This window comes from Scatophagus argus, chromosome 12 (assembly GCF_020382885.2).
Source record: "Scatophagus argus isolate fScaArg1 chromosome 12, fScaArg1.pri, whole genome shotgun sequence".
Taxonomy (NCBI): domain Eukaryota; kingdom Metazoa; phylum Chordata; class Actinopteri; family Scatophagidae; genus Scatophagus; species Scatophagus argus.
This window is the reverse complement of record NC_058504.1, coordinates 17,010,698-17,036,628: the sequence shown is the minus strand read 5'-3', so window position 1 is coordinate 17,036,628 and position 25,931 is coordinate 17,010,698. Positions and strand designations below refer to the sequence as shown.

The 25,931-nt window shown below is 38.3% G+C and overlaps 1 protein-coding gene across 1 annotated transcript; it reads right to left on the bottom strand.

The window, feature by feature from the left end:
• Nucleotides 1–3,394: 3,394 nt before the first annotated feature.
• adrb2a (adrenoceptor beta 2, surface a) lies at nucleotides 3,395–8,973 on the bottom strand. The gene is made up of 2 exons (XM_046405557.1): nucleotides 8,793–8,973; nucleotides 3,395–8,489 (listed from the first exon to the last, which is right to left on the bottom strand). Exon 2 carries the CDS (start codon nucleotides 8,487–8,489, stop codon nucleotides 7,236–7,238), a length of 1,254 nt encoding a protein of 417 aa, XP_046261513.1. The 5' UTR covers nucleotides 8,793–8,973; the 3' UTR covers nucleotides 3,395–7,235.
• Nucleotides 8,974–25,931: the final 16,958 nt, after the last annotated feature.

Sequence of the window (25,931 nt, the reverse complement as noted above, 5' to 3'; positions counted from 1 at the left end):
CATTTACACACATCCAACAAGAAGAATGATGAATACATTCTTCAAAAGTCAGTTGCTGCAGTGCAGAATACCACATACAGTCTGTGAAACGCACACAGAACTACATGGCAGCATTACATAAGACACTGGAATCACTTTAGAAAGGTGGTACTTAACAAAGATTACAATTGCTTCCCATTAACAATACAATATACTAGATCTAGCACAGGGCAAATCAAATACTTGGAAGTAAATTACAACTGTTATTTTGTAAGATAATTGAGCTATTAGGGGTGAAAAGACATGCTAGATCCTCTTTGGCTTGTGTCTGTGTTCCAGTTTATTCAGATTTAAACCAAAGTCATCCACTAGAAATAGATAGAAATATCAGCCTGACACTTGAAATTTAGCAGTACGGCTCCCTGCAGTAAGCAGTTTACTTACAGCGTTTGACCACCCATAGAGTCAGTTAAAAAATCTATCTTGACCTCCTGTAAACCAAATTTTTCATCACAGAAAACCATAAAAAAATGTATTCAGTTAGTCTGTTCAGAGGATTTCTTTGTACCTGCTGCTGCTGCACACATGTGTGCACACACAAAGCTTTTAGCAGAATATAGCATGTTTGAGATGTAGATAATATTTAATATTTTTTACTGTGTTTTCTTTGGCGTTGAAAACAGAATGAAGCACATGTTTTTAGTTCATATTTGCTTTCATAACCTCAGGTCGGGTGGAGTTAGTTTTTCAGATGTGGACAAGCTATGATTTGAGATGCCCCAATGCCCGCGCATCCACGCACTCTAAAATACACACAGACAAGCACATACACATGCTACTAAGGCCACTGGGAGTGAGGGGACTGCAGACATCATGGTGCCTTGGTCACTGCAGTCAGCAAGTGCCAGGGGACTTATCGATCTATCAGAGACAATGTTTTCACATGCTCACACTCAGTCAGCAGTATGTCACTGCCATGATTAACATATCTGAGAAAATAGTCATCCCATCCTAAAACAGATCCCTTCTTTCCAGAGAACCCTTTCCCTCCCTGTTTCTTTTCTTTACAGCTGTGACTAAGGCAACATGGTAAACCTGGATATGGGAAAAATGTTTTGTTTTTTTAATTTTTTTTATCTTACTCCTAAGGATCTGAGTTCTTGAAGACTGATGACACCATGGAAGGACTTGAAACAGACTGTTGGCAACACAAACTGGTTGATATTGGTTTTCAAAGGCTCTCTGTCAGTCCTGCGTGTGACAGATCTCATAGACTTTGATCTTCGCACACTTATGTAGATAACCCTCAGTGCACATATACTGTAAATCCCTGAAATCCACAGAACATTTGGCAACAATAAAAAAAACTGATGTTACAGAGGGAAACTTGGATTAGAGGGTGACAGGCCATGAAGAGCTCCTGTATGCAACTGTGAATGCATATTGAAGATGCCTCTGAATGGAGGAAAGTGCAGGAGGAACACATCAATAATGAGTTGATAAACAGCCTTTAGACTGTTTACATAATCATAAGTAGGTTCAGGGCTAATACTTAGAAGCATACATTGGCTCATAGATCAGGTTATTGTTGTCAGTGACTGTTCGCCGCAGTTTACAATAAAAGTGACAGATTTTGAAATCGGTTGCTTTTTTTTATTATGGTTATCAGCTGTACCTTGGTTACTATTTAAGTCAATGTTAGCTCCACGACTTTTTAATGTTTGCAGCATAGGTGTAGTGCTGCCAGAGAGCGCAGGAACAACAGTGAAACAACACTCTGCCACTTTTTGTTGTTCACATAATCCTGTTAAAGCTCATTTATATTTTTTATGTACTTGAAGATTGAGCCATCACTAATGCATGTGATGCATAGCACCATGTGCTATGCATCACAAGAGAGCCAATAAAACAAAACAAATGATTAGAGTTGTAAAAAATGAGACATTCAAGGTGTGCTGATTGTTTCAAGACATTAATTCGTGCACTTACGGTAGTCAGATGCAAGAGAACATTCAATTTTACAGGGACAGTTCTGTTTTTCTGAATTTGAGTGAGGTACTTCATATAATGCTATAGGGTGGGGGCAAGACCCAGTTATGAGAAACAAACGGTAGCACTTGCATGGAAGCATAATGTACTGGACAGGGTCAGCAGCAAAACATATTTTTGTTACCTCAAAAAGTCCCACTGCAAAAAAAAAAAAAAAAAAAAAAAAAAAAGAATTCCTTTAATTGTATGCCATATTTTGAATATTTTCACCACTTAATCTTGAAGTCAGAGAGCCCTTTTGACAAGGAAAAGCAGTTGATCCTATCAAAGGGTTCTGGTGGCTTTAAAAAGAGCATTACTGGATCTGTTGGAAAGCTAAAGTGGTAAAAGTATTATAAATAAAGCACACATGTGAAGTGATCTAGATTTTTTTTTAGATGTCTCAAATACGTTTAGCCATTTGCTGTGACTCCAAACTGAGGCCATGTGTTTTACCACCTACTATAAGTAATAAATTAACTATGTATAAGTACCTGCAATGCATTTGTGAAAACACATAACAAAGCCAACAAAGCCTGTTAAACTTGGCCACTCTGTTCTGCATCCACATTCTGTGCAGGACATAAAAGCTGTGTTTTCAGAGACTGCAACTTTTCCTCAGAATGTATTTTTCGAATGAAGTTTCATTTGATCAATAAAAATAATTAATGTTAATGTGTATTAATTTGTATACAGCTTAATGCTATTCTAACTACAACCTGCTACATTCATGGTATCATCTAATGCTACTTAGATGTTTGTCTCAATGCCACCTAACATTCTTAACACAAAACTATTCATAATATCAGTCTAACACTTGACATGGTCTATCTAAATCATTTTACAATATGTATATAAATACGTAGTTGATGGTTACAATGCTAGTTTCACTAAAATAAACAAATACATAGAGAATCATAATATAAAAATATCATGGTTTTCTGCATTCATAACCATGATAACTATTCTTAAGGTCATTCAGCAGATGACCATATTTTAGGCTTGAAAGAAACACTAAAAATGCTCTCCACTCTAGCATAGAGCCAAATGTCAAGAAATTTTTAGGGCTCTGTATATCTATCTCCCATGGATTTATGGGATATAATTAAGTGCTTTGTATAATCTATGTTAACTTGGAGCACTGACCAGACAAGAGTTTTAAAAGAAAAAGAAAAAAAACATTGTCAAATATAACAATTTCCCTCTTGCCCATCTGGATCACTTGCTGATGACTGGTTTTCCCATATTAAAATAGACTTAACTGCAGTAAGCACACAGGTTTGGTGCATTCAGATGGCTCATACTTTATTCTTCAAATGCTTAGTGTTAAGATCTACCACTCACTGTTGTGTAACCTAATGATCATAAATGAAATTGAGGTCATATGCAAGATGTACATAATTTATTTCAATACAAATGTTACAGCACATACACTTCTCATAAATACCACAGGACACCACATGTTGTAACAGGATTCTTTACCGTAATAGTCACAAAAATTTGTGCGAAAATAGCTTGCAAACATTTAGTAAACATTCAGCTGAGTGACCACTTTTTTCCACTCTGGTCAAGAAAAAAGGTTCACATATAATAGGTTTACATTTCATATGACAGCTAAAGCAATATTTAAGTTTCATGGAAAATTCACATTCATATACATCGATTTTTCAGAAGAGTCCACCTTCAGCAACAGCCTTGCTGAGATTCTGCAGCAAATATTCCTCATGACTGCTTCATGAGAGACATCAGTCTCTCTTCAGTCCTTTGTCACAAACAGGAAAGAGGACTTGCACAAAAATATTATGGTACAAGAGAACAGGCACGACTCACCAATCATTACTTGTTTATAGTTCATGAACTCAAACGTGAATTCGGTTGTTCAAATATTTTTCAGATGATTCATGAAAGTGCTATACAGTGCTTCATCACGGGGAGCTGTTCTTTCGAAGTAAAGTAACTTTTGTTAAATTGGAACAATTCAATTATGGATAAGTGAAGACAAAGCATTAGCACTGGTCTTATGAGTACTAAAAAGGTAAAATGTGTCAATCCATGACACGGATTATATTCCTTTGCATTGAAAATATATGTGACACATTGTAATATCCCCCAAAACTCGTTTGTCACCCAAAATCTACTTTAAAAAGAAGCTTTTCATTTTCAGAGTTGGTACTACCATAGTAGTGGATAAGATAAATAATCTAGGGTGGAACTCTGGAGGGACACTGGACACTGACCACATGCATCAGTAGACACGGTTAAGGTTTTCAAACCATCATCTCTACTTGGAATGTTTTTAGTGTCACCTAATCATTCAAGACTCGTTGCACATAACTGTGTGGTGTCCTCCAGCATGACGAGGTGAAGACATCAATTATTTTACTTATTACACAGGCATATTGATGAAACAGTAACCATTAATTACTCTGAGACAGCTGATGTGCAAGGAGAGGCAATTGCCAGGAGGGAGCAGTGTGGACATATAGTTCACAACCTACTCCACTTGGACTAAAACAGATCACTTTGAAAGGAAATGGCACTGCAGTCCACAAACACATCACCACCACAAAAATATAGCAGACATGCAAATAGTCGCTTGTGAAGTGCTTCTAAAAATGACCGATGAGTTTAATACAGATGTTCTTTTTAAACCCACCAGTGACTCATCAATGTAGCGTCAATCATTTCGTAAATAAATACAAGAATCAATTGACAATATCTTGGTCTAATCTAGTCTTTTTGTGCTTTGTGCATGCTGTACAGTGAAAATGTTTAAACTCTGGAAATAAACCCTGGAAAAAATAAAAAATAAACCCTGGAAAACATATTATTATAACATTCAACCCTTGCATTTACTTTGCTGTAAATCCATGAAAAAGAAAAACAGGCAGAAAAAAAATTAACAGACAGGAAAGCTTGTTTGTCACATGGCAAACATTGACGTATGACAACACTGTAGTTACGTCTGTTCCTAAGGTCAATGACAACAGTGCTAACCAAACCTAACAATACAGTACATCAAGATTCCAATGAAGGAACAAAGTTCACAGTTTTGACGGAGTCAACCAACCTTACTCCAGAGGCAATGCTACATGCACTAAAACATAGGTCACTAACACCCATTTAGACTGGCAGCAAAAAACAAAATGCCCCCCCCTCCCTCAGCAGCCACATTTAGCATGCTATCACTTTGATTAGAGCATGCTAGAGACCAGCAAACAGGAAAGAGAGTTATATCTCCAGGAGTACCTCCATTACCTCTCTTAAAAGTGATGGTTTTGCAAGCCATTTTGTGTGTGTGTGTGTTGGTAGGGCGTGTGCTGGAAATTCACCAAACCCTGTGTGCAAAGTGGTCATTTTCCATTAATGCTTGTTTTTAATGTCAAAAATGACCCGAGAGTGTGCAATCTTAAGACGGGTGATAAGAAAGAGAGACTCATTTCAGGTTGGTCCATTGGATCTCATCACAACCTGCAAATTGGAAACTATATACTTTGTAATCTACTAATCCATTCCGGAGTTGTTTTTAAAATGGAGTTATCTGATGCTGCAGCTAAACAGCGGAGATAATGGATTTATTCGTGTTTATTGGGCTGGGCTCAGCTGGTTTGGGGCATTTCCTGCTCCGTCTAAAGTAGACTAACTAAAACTGACTGAAACAACTGCAACAGCTGAGGAACTGCTGAGCGGAGTGTCTTATCCTAAAGTTGGGCTGATTTCGTAAAGATCGAGACATCTGTTTGTTTTAGTGAGGAAACTCTGGGAAATGTCAGGGAGGAGTGACAAAGGTGCACTGCTCAGAACTCTTTTCTCATCTCTGTTCACTGGCCTAAGCAGTCAACCCCACCTTATCTCAGGTCTGGAACTTTGTCATCACTTGGCTATTTCATTTCATTCTGTGAGGTTTGTACCTTTGTGCCATGACTAAGGAAACGGCTTCTCTGGTTTCAGTAAACACTGTAGACGCTGAAACACAGCAACAACAAAAAGTAACAAACATGGCATGTGCAGCAGAAGGGACAACCGTTGCTACCAGCACATAAATGGGACAGGAGACAAATATTTTGCCTTGGATTACGTAACAGCTGTATAATGCAACAAATAGTGACTGAGATGTTGCATAAATGAACCCACAGACTGAATGCAACATATGACTGGTAGGCTGTGCAGTAGCAAACCTTCAAAATAATGCATTTGAATTTCATTTAACTTTCATTCAATAGCTGTAAGCTTTAAAGGCAAGAGGATTAACCACATTAACCGTAATGTCATCTGCTTTTAACCAAGAGATATTTGATATCTTCAGGGCTGATAATGGAACCTGGGCGATTCAAAGTACATAAACTTCTGAGTTTTATCATATGACTAACACGGCCCCAGGCGTTTCTCAGTGAGATGTAGATAACTTCATATCTCTAGTGTTATCTACTAGCAACAGAAACTCCCATGCAACAGGCTGTAAAACACTAGAACAGGGAGCAAAAACTGAGAAAGAATGAGAGAGGGACCTGTTGCTGATCATCTTTCACACAAAAGCAAACAAAAAAAGACAGAGACAGAAACAAAATGGAAATAAACTGAAGCCAAATTATAATTTTGCTTGTTTTGGAATGTATGTCGTCAAACAAAGCACCCAAGAGGTAATACGTTTGATCCTTCCATATGCCTCATACATTTTCTGATGGAAATAAGAATTCTGTCCACGTCAAACAGAATTTGTAGCCTCCAACAGCATTTAGTCTGAATTTCAAAAACATTTTTATGCTATCAAATTATGAGATTGTTTGATAAGAATTCCAAGCTAAAAACACATGCCCATGAATTCAGTTGCAGCCTGATAATTAGCGATTATACAAAACTCAGATCATTTAGTAACATAAATAAACAACTGGTAAACTGCCCCAGTGTGACTCCTGTGGACAGTGAGTAAATGTATACTAGTTCTGATAGTCAGTCAAGAAACAAGTTTTGATAAAGATGTCATGAGGTAGATGGAAATTAAAGATGATAATTCTAACAAAATGACAACTGATTGACCTACAGTATTTATTCACTGTGCTGAAAAAGGAAAAGAAATACTTTCCTGAATATAAACATGATTATTACATTTTTAGGTCAGTCTCCAGAGACTACCAGTCATTTTGACTGGGTCTTACCTTCATTTGTCTATTGGAAAAAGTGTATGATAGCAGTGTAAACATGTTTGGATCACTCTCAGGGATCCCAGTTTAAAGGACAGTTGTTACAGTCGTTAGGTCTTTGCTGCAGTTTCCATTGGGGTCCACTGCTCTGTCCACAACACTGCAGAGCCCCACTCCCTTCCCCGGACACCCTTCATTGGCGTCACTGTCTTCTGAGCTGCCCTTGCTCCTCGCTTGCTGCTCACTCTGCCAGCTGTGCCTGCTGTAGATGTATTCATTAACAGGCCCCAGGTTGCTGAGGCGATTCTTCTTCATGCAGAGGATTTCTTTGAAGGCATACCTAAACTCAGGACTTCGGCAGTAAATGAGCGGGTTGAATGCAGAGTTTGCGTAACCTATCCAGTTGAGTATCCTGAAGGTGAGGTCGTTGTGCTGCTCCTTCCAAATGGCCACCACCACGTTGAGCAGAAAGAAGGGCAGCCAACACAGAGTGAAGATTCCCATGATGATGCCCAGTGTCTTTAAGGCTTTGTGTTCCCGCAGGCAAAACTTCGCCCTCTTGTGGGCACGCCCATTATTGGCCTCCAAGGATTTGAGGTTGCTGTTGTCACTGTTATGGAAACGTCCAACACTTTGGTCAATCTTCTTCAACTGGCGCTTGGCCTCCTGGAAAACACGACTGTAGACAAAAACCATGATGACCAAAGGGATGTAGAAGGAGACGATGGAGGAGGTGATGGCGTAAGCCATGTTGGTATCAAACTCGCAGCATTTACTGTCCTCAATGCACCTCTTAGCTTCCTCATCATCTGATATCCACCACTTCATGTGGATGGGCAGGAAAGATATCAAGGCAGCGATCACCCACACCAGCACAACCACAATGCGAGCCCTGCACTTGGTCAGCATTGACTGGTAACGAAAGGGAGAAGTGATGGCCAAATAACGGTCTATAGCTATGACACACAGGGTCTCAATACTTGCCGTCACACAAAGCACATCAGTCGCAGTCCAAAACTCACACCAGAAACTACCAAAATGCCAGGTCTTAAATATGATGTAACAGGCACCAAAAGGAACAACAATGAGACCCATGACCAGGTCGGCACAGGCCAGCGATGTGATGAAACAGTTGGTGACATTTTGGAGGCGCTGGAAGCGAGCAATCGCTGTTATGACCAGAATGTTTCCAAAGACAATGCACAAGACGAGCAAGGACATGATCATGCCCAGCAGGATCATTTTTACCTCGCTATAACTTTCCTCTTGTTTAGCTGGGGCTGATGTGGTGATCATCTCTGTACTCCAATTGAGGTACCGTGGGGGGCTTGTACTTCCCATCTAAAAAGACCATTTGTGGATACGCACACACACCCACACATACACACACATAGTGAGGTGAAGATCATAATCTGTAAGACTGGTCTAATATAAACTGAAAACTAACACTGGTCATGGACATTATATAAAACTAGCATTAACAAATTTGCACATATGTGTCTCTTTTCAGTAAAAGAGAATAGAAATTAAGGGCATAACCAACACCGCAAAGCAAACTCATCACATCCTGTTAAACTTTAGCAAGCACAGCTTTTAAAGTCTGTTAAACAAGTCAACCAAATATAGTACAAAAAAAGTACAAACCTCTACAGGTAGCTGTCCTGTTTCCAGCCTCCCATACAAAGTAAAAATATCTCTATTCAGGTAGGTCCTGCAAAGGATTTATTGTCACATGTCCTTCTCTCTACTATGTTTCTTAATCTTTGCGTGTCTCACTCTCTCAGTTGAGCAGCGTTTCTTCTAATGTGTCTCCCAGGCTATTTGTCAGAGCCCTTATAACATGCAGTGATGACATCACGGTCAGAGCTCAGCCAATCAGCCAGCCAGCCAGCCTGTGGAGGGTGCTGAGAGTTTGAACACACTGTCCCTGCAGCTGCTGCTGCAGGGCTGAATGAGACAAAGGCTACAAATACCTTTTCTTGCTTTTTCTTCCACATTTAAGTCTTTTGAAAAAAAAAAAGAAATATTAACTTTAAAGAAATGTTAACTTTAAAGTCCTGACTATTTGCACACTCTAATCAAGCATGGGGTTAAAGTTGAGATAAACTTTTAGTCCAGCAATACAGCTTTTGCCTTTTAATGTGGATCCAGTTAAAATCAGGTGAAGCTTTCTTTGACTCTTGGTAAAGTGAGGAGCAGGTTAAAGCAGCTTTGTTGCATAATAATAATGATTTATTGGCATGTTTGACTACTATGACAAAACCTTACTGTGTTAGTCTGATGTGCTTTTCCTGCCTTGGTGTTTAACTCCAAAATGTAAAATACAGCTTACAGTAAAAACTGACAGTTTTGAGTCCTAGAAGATACATGAAATCATAAACATATGTTTATGTAATGTTATGGTGATGACAACCTAATGGTTGAACCACAGAAAATTCTGTAACGAATCAGCACCTGTGGCCCTGAGAGTGTACCCGCAGGACACAAACAAGCTCTCATGATACACCAGATCAAAATATAGGAAAGGTTTTTGGAATCAGAACAAATTTGCATTTCTGTAAAACATACAAAGTCTATGCAAAGACTGTAGCATGCAGCTATTCATTTGAATGCCTCTGACATGCTATTCAAATTCTGTGACAGAATGAACGGTAATATCCATTTATTAGATAAACATAGTGTGCTGGAACCTCAACATCAGCTCAACAGATCAACCACTGAGAGTCATAAGTATTTTCTTTTCTCTCTCTACTTCAGCTTGTGCTGAGACAGCATGATACACTAACACTAAACTCATCATTATGAATGGTACAGACATACGTTTTGGTATGCAAGCATAAGCTGAGTGTATACTTCAAGAAATAGCAAGTTAAGAATCAAATCATCCTATTTAAAGTGAGAGGCCTGATAACCTTCAGGTGGTTTGGACAGGGGGAGCACTGGGTAACTAAAGTGAGAATGCACGTTGCACACAAACAGACTTATTCTGCGAATTAATGTTTTAAAGGTACGTAAGACAAACTGGACAACAAGTTAAGTGCTACTTGAGTTCTGATACAGCAAAACAAACATGCACTATAGATGGAGAATTTTTCATTTAGTGTGTACTGTTTAGTATGTGTTTGTCATATGTTCAGCTGTCTTCATCCCTCTCGCTAGATTACTGCAGCAAAATGATCGATGTTCTTTCAGACATCCCGCATCAATACATAAACACGCTCTTTTTCTTTCTTGTTATGTAATGATTTTGGTGAAGTTCTCTTAGATAATTATCACGAGTCAAGGCAATTTAGTTGAAATTGGGTACAGTGGGAGGTTGCACAGTTTGTGAATAATATCACTCTTATGATGGATCTTAAACAGGCTTTTCGGATAAGTAGGTCTGTTTAGTGCATTTAGGGAGCTCACAAATGTGTGTGTGTGTGTCCAGGTCTGTGTTAACTTCACTAAGTGAACTTTGATGAATGCAGACATCACAAGCACTGTACTGCATCCAGGTAGATAGACAGATAGATAGATACTTTATTGATCCCGAGGGTACTGTGTGTCACAATGAACTCACACAAAATACCATAACTAACAATATCTAACTAATGACATGAAAACAAATCCAGCCTCAATACTTAGCATTCATATAGATGTTATACATCAGAGCTGCTTTTAATGCAAAACACTGTAGCACAAGTGCATGCATTGCCTGCTGCTATGATTTCTTGTATCACCTGAACCACTGTCTAAGTCAACACTTTGTTGCATGTGAATGTTTCCATGAACATCCATCCATCCATTTTCTATACCGCTTATCCGGCAGGGTCGCGGGGGAGCTGGAGCCTATCCCAGCTGACTACGGGCGAGAGGCGTGGTACACCCCGGACTGGTCGCCAGCCAATCGCAGGGCCAACACACAAAGACAAACAACCACACACTCTCACACTCACACCTAGGGGCGATCTAGAGTAGCCAATTAACCTAATGTGCATGTTTTTGGTATTGTGGGAGGAAGCCGGAGAACCCGGAGAAAACCCACGCAGGCACAGGGAGAACATGCAAACTCCACATAGAAGGGCCCAGACCGGCCCATGAACATCTCAGAATTAATTCAGATGTTTTGCTGACCTGACTTTTCATCCAGCGCTACTGTTGTTCTGAAATTTCCTCATATTCCAAAGAAATGTCGAATTCTATGTGCACACGTTATTCTAAAAATGAGAGAGCAGACCTCGTCCCTCTAAAGGATAAATGTCAACACTGCAGATAAGATTAACATGACGTTTGCTGAGGATGTGAAGTAACTCATGTTTTCAGTGCTTTATCTCTTGTGCAACTTGCAGGGCAAACCTCACATGTTTAGCTTCACCCCTGTTGAAGCTCTTGAAAGATGAGTAGTATGCTGTCAACTCCAACACCTACATAGTGAAATAGAAGGTATAATGAACTTTGTGCCCTTTGTTCGCTTAGTTGAACTTCAACAGGCTTTTAGTATATAGATGGTCTGATATGGTCGTATCTTTGACTCTTTGATTAAGATTTTATAAGTGAGGAATAACTGTACATTCACATAGTCATTTTATTGTCATAGAGTGATGAGCCACAGTTATTGGCTTTGAGCCCTGAACTCTGTAAAAGGTACTTGGTATAAACGTCAGTACATTACCGCTCTTGTTAAACCTCACACTGCTGTGCTCTGCCTTATGGCTGTGTACTCCTAATGTAATCTAAATGTAATGTCTGTTCAGTGGCTTGCTTTGGAAACCGGGATTCTGCTTGTTGATTAATTATGACTGGTTTCCTTAGTCTGTGACATCTGTCTTCCTGTATCCTGTCACTCCAGGGCAGAGCCAGTTCACATTTGGATGACCCACTCAATGTCTTGGATAATCTCTTCTGTTAGATATTGTACACTGCTCTGTTAAGTAAAACACTATTACAGTAAATCTCCCCTCCACACCAACTCATCATGGATTCCTACTGTTTTTCATCATAGAAAACTGTGATGTTGAACTGATGACCCAAACTGCAGCCTCCCAACTTTTATTCTTTTTTTTTTTTTCTTACTGGAAGTATTGTTTCTCCTCGGCCATGTATTTCTTTGGAGATTTGCAAGGATCAATAAGGCAAGTGAAAAGTATATATTTCTGTGTGTTACACCCACCTGCAAACACTGTATAAAAAATGTTGATGGGTATGTTGACATTCTTGATGTTATCCATTTTTTACCTAATTTTCTCATTGTTAGACATAGTCACAAATAAATTAATCAATCAATTTCATACTGAATTACAATGATGTGTATTTCTTTGCTTCTGACTGTTGAACAATTGAAGGAATTATGGTCCACACCAATCATGTCCATATTTAATCCCTTAGGATTAATCCAGAGCCTCAACCAGTAATTGGTTCTATTGTGAGGGCCCCAAGGGGAATATGGATGAGGTCCACCCAAAAACAAATGTGTATATGACCATCAAAGACCAAAACTGCTTCACTGTTTGCACTTCCATGCAACTACAAAGCCTCAGTGTGTTCTTGTTGCGAATGGAAACTATCCAAGTTGATATTATTATGTGTGGTTTAGATAAACAAAAACAGACGGAAAAAGCTATTTAGTATATCTCAGATCAGACCATATATAGACTAAACAGTTATTTACCCTGTGTGTGAGTCATTGTTCATTCTGTTTGTCTCTGATAAAGTTCAGACAGAGGAAAAGGTTGTTAAAACACCTTGCTGAGCTATTCAACAACTGCTGGGCTGTGGCTTCCAGACAGAGCTTACAAAGGATAAACAAAAAATGTCATTATGGAGGTCTGATCAATGTAACACATACCGTTTTTTAAACAGGATGCTGTTATAAAATTTATGAATGTGTGTGGCTTGAGGTTTGTTTTACCCACCATCTCTACTTTTACATTCCCCAATACGGATTTCCCCACATTTCACCACCAAAAAATCTTGCATGGCATTAATGGTAATGAAAATAATGTCTATACCACAGTGCACTCAACACTACCGAACACTACTGCTGTCAATGAGAGAGGGCAAAATGTCTTTTCAAAGCTTTTCTTCACTTGGCACACAAATTGCAGGTCCCATGGGTGTCACTTTTTTCGTTCTATTATTGACATACAAAGAGAAACTCACGGAGGGTACAGACTTATTATTAGACATTACATAGACATTTTTAAAAGGTTTAATGTTCAGCGCTGGGATTTACCTGATGATCTAATCAGTCAACAAAAATTTACTGTTGGAAGACATGAGTTCTGCCTTAACTCCTGGACTTAATGTAAGATTTATAGTGTTGATTAGGTAGGCAAGGCCTGAGCTGAATTAAACAAAGGGAGTTTAACCTGATGGGAAGAAAAGTAATGTATTACTGTCTGTGTGTGGGTTTAATTGTGTACAAGTCTGTAGCATTCAACAGAAAAGTCCTTGTAGATTTCTGTGCAGCACAGAGAGGAGTTATAATACATCTTATGATTGATTCGTTCATTCAACCTAAACTTCTTAGGTGCAGATAAAAAGGGAAAAAAACCCTCTCTCCAGCACCTCAAGAAATTTCTACAGCAGCCCATAGTATATATACTCATAGGTCTTGGTGGCATATGAATCTGGATTATTGTGCGAATGTCAGGAGATGGTGGCACGGTAAATAGAGCTATAAATGATTGAGTAGCTACCAATTTGTCTCCCAAACAGATTGAATGAAAGTGAAGTGAGATTGAGGCATCTAAGGTCCAATCCTGGAGCTTCCACAGATATTTGGGACACCAGTTAGTATTCATGGGGTGGATATAAGGATTCAAGCTATTTTCCCTTCATCCCTAAGTTAATTTTTAGTCCCTGACCATGCTTTAGCCTCTGTATGCTTTATCCTTGACCCTACAGAAGAGAGGTTTATAATTTCTGACCTGTTGTAACCAACCACTACAAACAGAGAATTTGTGTTCATTAGTTCCACTACATTAAAAACTCTTATATACAAGAGTGTATAAATTTGCATAACACCATCTGGGAATAAAGCTGACCCATGGAATTACAGTCCTTTGGTCTTCCCAATTTTGCAATGATTAATGTGAGAATAAACAGGGTGTGGGCTGATCTCTTTTTCTTTACCACTTAAGGAAACAAGTCAATTCAAGCCTCTGTTACAGTGATTAAATGCAGAGAAGATTCACCTTTTGACTTGTCCCACACCAAGTGAGAAAGAGATTTTAAACCAACGACTATCTCTGGTTTTGTTATTCGCCATAACTTTGGCAGACATCCAGCTTATATAAATAGAGGCAGTGTTGAATGGTTTCTGTCAACTGAAGCCATGAGTCGGAAAGAGACATAGTCAAAGAGACATTTGCTCTGAAAGAGGGGGATGGAGATTAGCCGCTGTTATGGGATCTTTATGTGTCAGTGATAATACTTAAAAGAAGGTCTTTACATTCTTTTGGCAGTGTGTAAACTGTAAACAGTTCAGTCATTTATCACTTATTTATGATCTTATTTGTCTCTCTGTTAGAAGTTACCACCCTTCCACACACACACATATACATGTATATGCAAAATTGGAATCAGTTACCAAAGGGGCCACCATCAGTCTGACTTTCTGTGTCAGGAAATTATTTAAAGAACAAAACAGGAAAAGTGATGAAAGTGGTCATCAACATCTAAATCAACCCACCTCAGCTGTTATCAGAGTTGCCTGCAGCCAGAGTTCGCATTTAAACCACAAATGTGAAAGCTGCTCAAACTGGATAAAACTTGAGAACAGGACTCAAATTATTTTCCTAATAGACCTGGCCAGCTATCAAACCAAAAATATAATTTGTAAATGATCTTTACTCTGTCATACTTTTTTTAAGTGATTTACAGTAGGCTGTACTGTTTCTTTGGATATAGTTACAGTGACGTGGAGGCACATACTGTGTTTGCTTGGCTACCAGATGGACTGTGGGGTGAGGTTATGCATTACAAAAGAGTACTTAGTAATGCATAACTTCCATTCTTCCATTCTTTTGCAGCACTGCAGTTTCGGATGTTTAAGATTAGTGAGTTGAAAATGAAATTGGAGGGATATTTTTGCCTGAAAAAAAAAGTTGAAGATTTTGACTTTAAGCCATATCTTCACCAAGTTTGATCAACTGTATATGCAATATTTGTTCACATATTATGAAGAAATGCTGTACTTTTTTTTTTAATTTGGCAATGAGGTTAGAATGCAGTTCAGTCTAGTGAAGCATAAAATTGCTCATTTCTTTCAAATGAAGATTAATGTGTCCAAGAAGCATGAAACTCATGACAAATGTGAAATTAATATAATGAACTGAGACATTACATTTAATATGTAACATAGTATATTGTGAGCATGTAGCATATGTCATTGATGAAATTAATTAAAAAGAATGTATTTATGTTGCCAAGTCTTGGGTCTCTCACACTATTATGTAATATTACATACAAGCATCAGACTGAACCACAGAATAGTTTTTTACCATTTAAAGGAGGGCTTGTGTGGAACTGAAGAGGGAAAACACATGTAAGCTGTATGGCTGTTTCATCTGACCAGCAATTATTTTTAGATGCATTGGGAGTTTACCTCCTGTGATTATCATTGTGTGTATTTATTAAATAAAGTCGACTGTTTTCAACATATGAGCACAGCTATCTTGGATCAGATATAGTTCCATGTATACTCTAAATTCAAGACCATTCACCAAAATCCCTGTATGATTTCCTAATAAAGTCGTAAGCAGCTGCACTAAAAATCTTGTGTTTTCATGAGGATAAATTAATTCTTTTCACTCAAAGATCCTAAGGGCTGTTTTTTTCTTTTCTTTTCTTTAAAGCAATGGTCCTTGTTGGGAATCAAAAATAGCATGTCTCATGAAAATGAGAAAAAACTCAGAATAAGGTGAAGAGAACAGCAATATAATAATATTCCTCTTTGAAGGGTTATTGCTACCTCTTTGAATACCTGAAATAATGTCTGCTAGAACATGATTCATATCAACAACACTAGGATGTTATTCAAATTCGGATGGGAATGGGAAAGCTACTGATGGCTGCCGCAGGGACAGCTGAAACCTAAAACACATGCAAATAACCCAAACCCATTTTTTTCAATTTGCCAATGAGGGGATTTCCTGAAGATGGTCGAAGCTATCTTTGTGACTGTCCCTCTATCAAACCAGGAAGTTAGAATCTCTGAATATATCAATCACATCCGCTAACATTTGTGAAAAATTCAATCTCCCATCATCAGTGAGAGATGATGAGTAATCGAGTAAACCCTTTGACTGTGAACATGGTCACAGGGCCAGGCGGTCCTCTTTGCTGTGTGGAGCGGCAAGCAAAGGTTAACACTGGCAATGAAGTGTGAAAATACCATTAATTTAGCAATTTGTCACTGGGTTTTTCCATGCATGGTTATGGTCACTGAGTGTGGTGACTGGTCAACCGTGCCAAATGCAATCTCTGAGTAAAGCCAGAATAATTATTCTAAGATAAAAGAGAGATGGTGTCCCATCTCATAACGCTTGTAAAACGAGCTGAGTGACCAGAACATTTGATTATTTTTATACATGCATTCTAGTGTTGGGATGCAAGACAAAAGTGCTGTCGTCATAAACCATCTGCTGTCTGTGCATCTTGCTGTGTTTATGTAAGTGAGAATTAAATCACAAATCAGTATTGTTCCTGCAGTGGTGATTGTTTGTGCTTTGCTGACTACCAATTAGGTGCTCATCTGCACCAGGTCAGCAGCAACTGAAAGAGAGCTTCAGAATCAACTGAGCAGTTAACATGCATGGGCACATTCACTGACCCAGACTTTGCAGGTCAACAACTTCGTACTGCCTTTGAGCATACTGTTGAGCAGCCCATGAAAGCCATCTCACTTTACTGACCCTGTCTATGTGCTGTAATGGAGATGAATGTGACTGAACTGTTCTCCCAGTGATGTACTCTACAATCTTGGTTGGAGAAGGATGGGGCAAGCCTGCAGGATGAGGCTAATTAGAGGTCATTATCGCACTAATGACTTTATGGCAGAATAACACAGCCTTGCAGTGGTGCAAAAAGCACAGGTTAAAACAGAGCTTGTGTGGTTTGCTAAACAGAACTTGTGTGGTTTGGTAAATGTAAATACACTACACCTGGATTTAACTAAGCAAATAGGTACGAGCCTCCTATTGGATAATAACTGTATGGGCGATTATCATTCAGCTGGCAACAAGTTATTTAACCCCAACTGGTGCAATGAGTTGCTTCTCATTTCCTAAACAACCCTGTCGAAAGACACATCCTGTGGTTTTGAGAAGGGTCAAATCATTGACATGCATCAAGCAGAGTAAACATCTAAGGAGATTTCAGAAATTACTAAAACTGGGTTAAGAACTGTCCAACGCATTATTAAATCGTCTTGGAGGAAGAAATGTGGCCAGAAAAAATCCTGAATGATCGTGATCGGTGAGCACTTAAATGTTTGGTAAAATCAAATGGAAAAAAAAACAACAGTAGAACTCAGGGCTATGTTTAATAGTGAAAGTAAGAGCATTTCCACACGCACAATGTGAAGGGAACTCAAGGGATTGGGACTGAACAGCTGTGTAGCCTTAAGAAAACTACTAATCAGTGAGGCTAACCAGAAAAAAAGGCTTCAATTTGCTAGGGAGCATAAAGATTTGACTCTGGAGCAATGGAAGAAGGTCATGTGGTCTGATGAACCCAGATTTACCCTGCACCCATCATGCCTAGTGCCTACTGTACAAGTCTGTGGGGGCAGTGCTATGATCTGGGGTTGCTACAGTTGGTCAGGTGTAGGTTCAGCAACAGTATGTGCTCAAAGAATGAGATTAGCTGACTACCTGAATATACTGAATGACCAGATTATTCCATCAATGGATTTTTTCTTTCCTGATGGCACGGGCATATTCCACGATGACAATGCCAGGATTTATCGGGCTCAAATTGTGAAAGAGTGCTTCAGGGAGCATGAGACATCATTTTCACACATGGATTGGCCACCGCAGAGTCCAGACCTTAACTCCATTGAGAATCTTTGGGATGTGCTGGAGAGGGCTTTGCGCAGCGGTCAGACTCTACCATCATCAATGCAAGATCTTGGTGAAAAATGAATGCAACACTGGATGGAGATAAATCTTGTGACTTTGCAGAAGCTTAACTAAACAATGCCATAGCGAATGTGTGCCATAATCAAGCTAGAGCTAAAGGCGGTCCAACGAAATATTAGAGTGTGTGACCTTTTCTTTTGGTGGCGGCTTTTTTTTTTTTTTTTGGCCGAGCAGTGTACTTCCTCTTGTCTGAAAAAGACACCACTTTTTCATTTCCTTGTCAGGTTAAAAGAACAGCATGTTTTCTTCCTCATCATAGAAACTGCTGATTAATCTCTGACCCAATTCTGCAAATATAAAAGATTCAAAAAAGCATACACACAAACTGATGAAGACAAGGTAATGCATTTATTTTGTTACATTGTAGACAAAGAGGCAGTCTTGGTCACCTTAAACAAACATAAATACAGCAATATTGCTTAAAAAGTGATGCTTCACAACCAGTGAACATATTACCCTGAACATCCCTTAACAGATTTATTTTCTGGGAGTATAGCTGATGGTTATAGACCACCTTTCCATTGAGCTTTTATTCCATGTTAATGGTGGAACTTTTCACTTTTTTGTAAAAATGCTGGACGAACGACAAGGAGAGCAAACCAGCCAAGCCAACTGCAAACCAACTCACTACCTAATGGAGAAAAGCAGGCACCATTCATGATACCTAATTAACTAATTTATTGAAATTAAGAAACAAAAATTGGGTTGATGGTTGGGTGATACTAAAATATCAAAGCTGCACTTTCTTAAAGTTGCAAGAAAAGTACATTTATTCAACCATTAAATTCTACAAATACTTAGCTTTATGAAATAAATGATTTTTGTATTAACAATGTTGTTTACGAGTTTGCCTGTGGAAATAAATAGATTCTATGATATCCTCAAATAGCACGCTTACAATGACAAGTGGTTTAAGAGCCCCATGGAATAAATTACTCGCTAATGATAAGAAGAAAGAGAAATAACACTATCTGTCACTTAATATCAAATTAATAAAGACAGTTGTATTACTGAAACAAAACAATTGCTTTCTTCTTATTCATCAAGAACATGCTGAACTAGTTATTTTCAAGCCTCCAGGAATTAGACCTTTGGTTGTCTGTGTGTTTATACTGACTGTGAAATGCTGCCAGACAACTCTCATGTATTTATGGTTAAGGGAGCACTACCATTAGGCTCAGCAGCATGCACCTTCTTCTCTAGGAGTTATGGGACAGCGAGTGAGTAATCAAAAATTTACTATGTAGCAAACTTGATCTTCCTGTCAAAAATTGCCATTTATAGAAAAGTTCTCATCATGCACCAGAACATCTGCTCTCTCTCTCTCTGAACTGATAGCCATACTACTACACTGGCTTATGAAAATGCTAGGTAATCAAAGAAGTATGTAGAGTTGTAAATAGTGGAGAGACATGTGGTGCTGTCCTGTGCAAAGTGTGTGATCACCCTTGTGAAACAGCAGAAGAATGTGTGTTGAATTGCTGTGGTAAAATCATGACATTGTACAAGTTTGATGTAACGTTACATTTAGTGTTCGGTCCATTATACAGTCTGATCTTAAAGCACATATTACACTCACTTTCTTGGTACAAATTTTCTGACAATGTAAGGAAACAAGCAAAATAAGGAAACATAACAAGTGTGACAACACATGCATTGCAAATACAACAGAGAAAAAAAACAAGTAGCAGCTGTGTTTCCATTTAGAAGATAGCACGTGTTAGAATTAATGGCGTGTGTTTTGTTAAAATAAAATCAGAATCATCACCAAACCAAAAACTCAGGCCCACATTTGAGTTCATTTTTCAGTACCCCAGTAGCTGACTTCAGTAACTTTAATATCATTCATACATGATCACAGACCACACCTTCAAAACTTGCACCATTATTCTGTTCTGTTTTGTATTTGCACCATGTTTGTGTATTTGGTTGTGTTGTGTTTGCAGCATTTGTTGTCATATTGATGTAGATGTTTTCTTAATTTGCTGATTTTGTCAATTTGAATGTGTTGTCTTATTCTGCAGTGCGTTGAACTGTCCCAACCACCATATGTAAGCAATATTAATGAAAAAAATGAAAAAAGAGGTGATATAGTTCTTTCTTTCTCTATAAAAGCACACTCAGGAAGTGTTGATTGCTAATCTTAGGCTGCTAAACTGTGCGACTGGGAGGTGCATTTTTTCTGCTTAACTCTCACTTCTAGTTCCTCTTTTCTGCTGCCAGGAGACACACTGTTCTGTGCTTATCAGATACCACCCAGAGGAAGAAGAAAATTGAGGTTGCATAACCACTTAGGAGCCATGAATGAGGTCAGTGAGTTGCTGGTATAGCATGACTTGTGTCAATCACTTGTGTTTTGTTGAATATTGTAGAGCTAAGTCTTTCATGAAACAATGAATGACAACAGACAGGTCAGCGTATCATAAATGTTACAGACATGTTAATGCACACTGTGTTGAGCATACTGGATATTTCCCATCAACATGAGAACACCAGGCGTACATTTAGGTAAGCTGGAATGTTTGAAGTCATCTTCTGGACTATGTGCTCTTCACCCAGAATAAAAATGTCAGTTTGCTGGCAGGTTTCTGCGTTGTAAAGAGCAAAACATGGCATACCACAGTGATTCGCTGACCTCACTAGCAAAACTCCAATTGTCTCATATTTTCTCAAACCTTAAATAGATATCACAAGAGATTTACTGGTCAACACAACCCCTCAAACATGCAATCAAAGTTAATGATGATCTCAATTCTCATATTTATAGAGCACCAAATATTTATAATATTTAAACCTCAACCATTTAAAATTGTATATTTGTCTGGACAGCATGGGATGCTTTATGCTGTTTGAAATTATATTTCTTACCTACTTAAAATAATTTTTCAAATACCTCAACACAGATTAAGCTGGTCAAGCTTACATCATGTTTCTCATCAATATTGAAAGTGTTCTAAACTGCGGTCAGGCCCCACTTCTCCATTTCAATCTTCCCTAACATTTGAACATTTAGTTACACACTATTGATCATATGAAGATATTCTCTCCAGCCTCTTCCACGGTCATAGTCTGGGTTCAGAGAAAGAGAAATGTGTATGCATAGCTAATGAAGATTTTGTGTGTTTCTCAAGAACACTCAATCAAAGCTTTCCCATATCAAATGAGTTTTTTTATTTGTCTTAGAAAAAGACAAAAAGGTAATTGTTAAGAAGATAAGTGACTGCCTGCACCTAAGAACACCTGAAAATACTGTTCACATTGTTAAATGTACAGAGGGCAATGAGTGCCTTTAATGTGATGTCTAATATAATGACAGCCATTCTAGTGCCTTTTTAAGGCTACACTTGTTAATAAGTCCTTTAAACTAAATGCTGACATCAGCATACATCATATTTCATCCCAAGGGATACATGAATGTGTGTGGCAAATCACAATGCTTCCAATAGTTGTTGAGAAATTTCTGGAAGGACCAAAGAGGAGGACTGAACGCCAGACATTGCCGTCATTAAAGCCACAGACACGGCTAAAAATAACAAATAATGGCATCATTAGCGTGATGTTTTTTCATTGCTGTTGCATCTCCACTGATGCATTTCCCAACCCAAGCAACATACAAAGCAAGAATGAACAGATACAGTACAATACAATATCACAGAAATGTACTTGAGAAAAAGAAGCATTAAATTGCGACATGAAAGATAAAAACCACTGGGAAACCATGTAGCTTTTTAAGAGAGCAGTGTAACACATTACATCTGACCTGAGCTGTACAGGTTGTACTGAGCCAAATGGGAAGAGAAAATATGTGTCTGAGTGCACATGATAATTTTTTCATAACCTAGTCTCAGACGACTTTTTATGTAATTTTCTGCTGGTTAAGTGTTGTAAATGTTGTGTTCTTGGATGTGATAATCACACCAACGACAGTGAAATCGAACAATTTTACCCCGTCTTCAGCCTTGCTCTTCTCCTTCCGGCCCTTCCTGTTTTTGAAGGCAAAACATCAACACATCAGTATATATATATATATATGCTGATATAGCTTGAGACATTTGATTCTTGTTCCTTGTTTTTGCACTACTACTACTTCTACTTTGACTATTCATTTTCTGGTCTAATAGCCAGCCGTTTTAGAAAGCAGAACTGAGAATTCTGGAAACTATTGAGTTTGGGGTGTAGATATATTGTATGTGTGCAGATTTCTGCATGTGAGAAAAACAAAAATAGACACAACAGGTTAGTAGATGGGAAACAAACAAACAAAAAAAGAATGGAGAGGGGTCTTATCGCCCATATCATTATATTTGTTCCTGTACTCTTTGGAAAAGAGAACCAATACCTACTGTCTATATTATGTTTGCTTTACATTTGTACAACTTGAGTCAGTATTTCATCCTCCTTTCGCGCTCCTCCTGTGTGGTTTCTGGTTTGCACACTGACCACAGCAGTGATTGTTTTCCTTGTTTGGAGAGAGATAGAGTACAGTCAGAGTATTAAACTTTGACTGCAGCCAACAGCCTGGGTAATTGGAAACCTCGTTTAGCAGAATGGTGACCCCACAACTCCTACATTCCTACGAGTTGAAAATATTCACACATGGGCACGCATATGTCAAGACATACACACAGTTGTAAATCCTCCCCCAAGGATCACAGTTAACTGCTAATATCAGGTGTAGTGAGGAGAATGGCTGTGGATAACATCATTAGGACCACAAACAAAGTTTTAAAATGTTAACTTCACCTCCTATTCTTTGCACATATAGCAAGAAAAGACACTGATGATAGTAAGAAAATAGGGAAACGTGTGTTACATATTTATTCCTAATGCAAATACAAGATGCTTCACAGAATTGACTTTTTTGTTTTTTTGTTTTTTTTTTAGAAATCCCTCATTTTGAGTATCTGAAGTGAGTTCTGTACTAGAACCAGCTCCAGACACTCAGTCTATATTCTGACAAACAGAAGCATAAATCTTCTGAAAATATTGATCAGAAATACCACCAGCCAAATATACAGCATGGAAAACAAGGACTATCAAAACTCCAGTTCTCTGTCAAGAAGCAAGGCATAGATTTTACTCTCTGCACTTTTTTGATTTGTGGATATGTTACTATTCACTATGCAGTGGTTGTTGCAGTCAATTGCGCAAATTATAAAAGAGAAATGGACCTTATGGGTAATTTTACTGTTAACCTGCTATACTATTGACCAATTGTTCATCATATCTTGAGAAACATTACAGTTATTACTGTTTCCTCAAGTATTACCTTACCACTGGTACCACCACAAAAATAACATGTGTTCATACCAAGGAGGTATCAGATTCTCTGCCTGCTAAAGGAATTTGGTTTTCAGAGGTTTGTTTGTTCTTTCCCAGTGGAGTAGACGGAAGTTGCACTTGCTCTTCAAAAAAAAAAACACAGTCAGTATGCTGTGCAATGTGTAACATACACTTTGATGAAGAGAGCTATTCTTCACATCACCTCGCTAAATAACCTAAACTGTCTTAAGGGACTATGTAGATGTAATTCTCTGAGGTCAGCTAATGCTGCTGACCTCAACTAATGCTGCTGACCTCAGAGGAACAAAATGTCTTCCATGATTTGGGTTTACAATAAGAAGTTAATTTACACAAAGAGAATTCCCTAAGCAGCCACTGTGGAGAAGGCCAAACAATATGAGCTTCAACTAATTACAAACAAACCTGCTGTGACCTTCTCTGTGTTTGGTTCTCCTGACCTTCATCTGAACAGGTTGATATTGGCCAGATGGGAGAGCAGTGGAGCCCTTTGATTCTGCCCATTGAAAGATAGTCTATCATTCTTTACGCCACGCTGATCAATACTGGTCTGTAAGACAGAGCTTGATACAACTCCTATCCAGGGATCAGATACTGTGGCCTTTCATTCTCCCCTCTCCTATAACAAAGCTCATCTTTCCTCATTTCAGACATTACCTGCATGAGGTTGGACTTTTCAGTAGTTAGAGCATTGATATCAATCATAAATGACCACAAGAGCTGTTTTACAAAGGTTCAGCTAGCGTTCTTTAAGATCTATGAGTATTAAAAGTCACACTGTATTAACACATGAGTTACTTTAGATGTTAGCACAAATATATGAATATTTTAGCAACAGGGACATGATTATTGCCAAAACCAGTGCGTCTCAACTGTTTGTGGATCAGTGGTGTCCAAAATAACACATAAGATCAAAACACTACACTTAGCTATAAGACTGATCCTGCAAAGATCATGTAATAAAGGTAGTATCATGGGACAGTTACACAACTTGGTTTTGGGAAAACGATTACTTCATTGAAGCAGCTTCCCCAAGTACACATTTCTCACTAAAGAACACACCATCCAAGCATGTCATCTTACACATAATTGTCACTCACTGACTGTAGAGTGACAGTAGCAGCGATGAATTGGTGGAATGTTGAAACTGAAAAGCTGCGCATGTAAGTTTGATTGTTTACATTTCTACTTTTAAGTTTCATGTAAACTCTGTTGTGCACATTTGTGTATTTTTGCTAGTTTGAACATTAATTCCATGATTAAAAATTTTATTTTATAAGTCGGGGCAGCAAGGCTTCACAGAACCAGAAAAAAATAATCTGATCATTTCAAGACCACATCTACAGATAAATCTGATAAATCCATTAAAACCAAGCCATGTATTTAGTCGATTTAGTCATGTTAGTGTGACATTAAAGATATACAAGGATTCAAGGAGTTTTATTTGTCATGACAGCTAAGTATATGCAGTGCATAGAGCATTGAAACCGTGTTCCTCCAGGATCCTCCAGGATGCTTTATCCATGCTATGCAGAAGACTACACATTTAATAAAATGAAATAAAAATACAAAAGTATAAAAACAAAGAATAAAAGTGGAAATACAGAATGAAAAATATTTTTAAAAAATAAAATAAAAAATACACGTTATGTTCACAGTAAAGGACTAGACAGCGCAATACAATAAGTATACTTAGCTTGTCTTATTTCTTCACTTTATCTACATTTTCTTGGCGTAATGAAAGATAATGAGAAGTAACGCAAAGCGAGCTTCTTGAGCTAATGTTATAGATAGGAAATGAGTGGATGGATGGATGTTTTAGATTCTGGCTCAAGCGGTGAGCTTGCAGCTACTGTTAACTAAGTGCTCCATTTTTATCTGCATGATGCACCTGTCTGTAACACAAAGAAGGTGGATGTCAACACTTGGTAACGGGTATTAAGTGCCTATCTCTTCCAAAACATAAATATCCTGATTTCATGCAGTATGTAGTATATGGTATGTAGTATGTAGTATGAAGTGTGTAGTAAGACTGTGCAAGTGGCGTTCACCCTATTGTTGATCCTAGCATTTTGTCATTAATTTTTCCATAACCTTATTTCCGTTAGGCCATGGTCAGTTCCTCGACCCACCCTCTTCTCTTGTTTTCTGGCCTTCACTATTCACACCCTAAATCAGGTCACAGTTCCTGTCTGGTTAGACACTGTAAAAGGGAAATACAGTACGAGCTCCTACTCACTCTCAATTACACATCCATGGGTCAACAAGTAAGGGCAAGAGATGGACAAAGTAGATAATGTTGTGAATCACAAGACAATGCTTTATGTTAACTCTAAAATAATCTGTACTGATTACA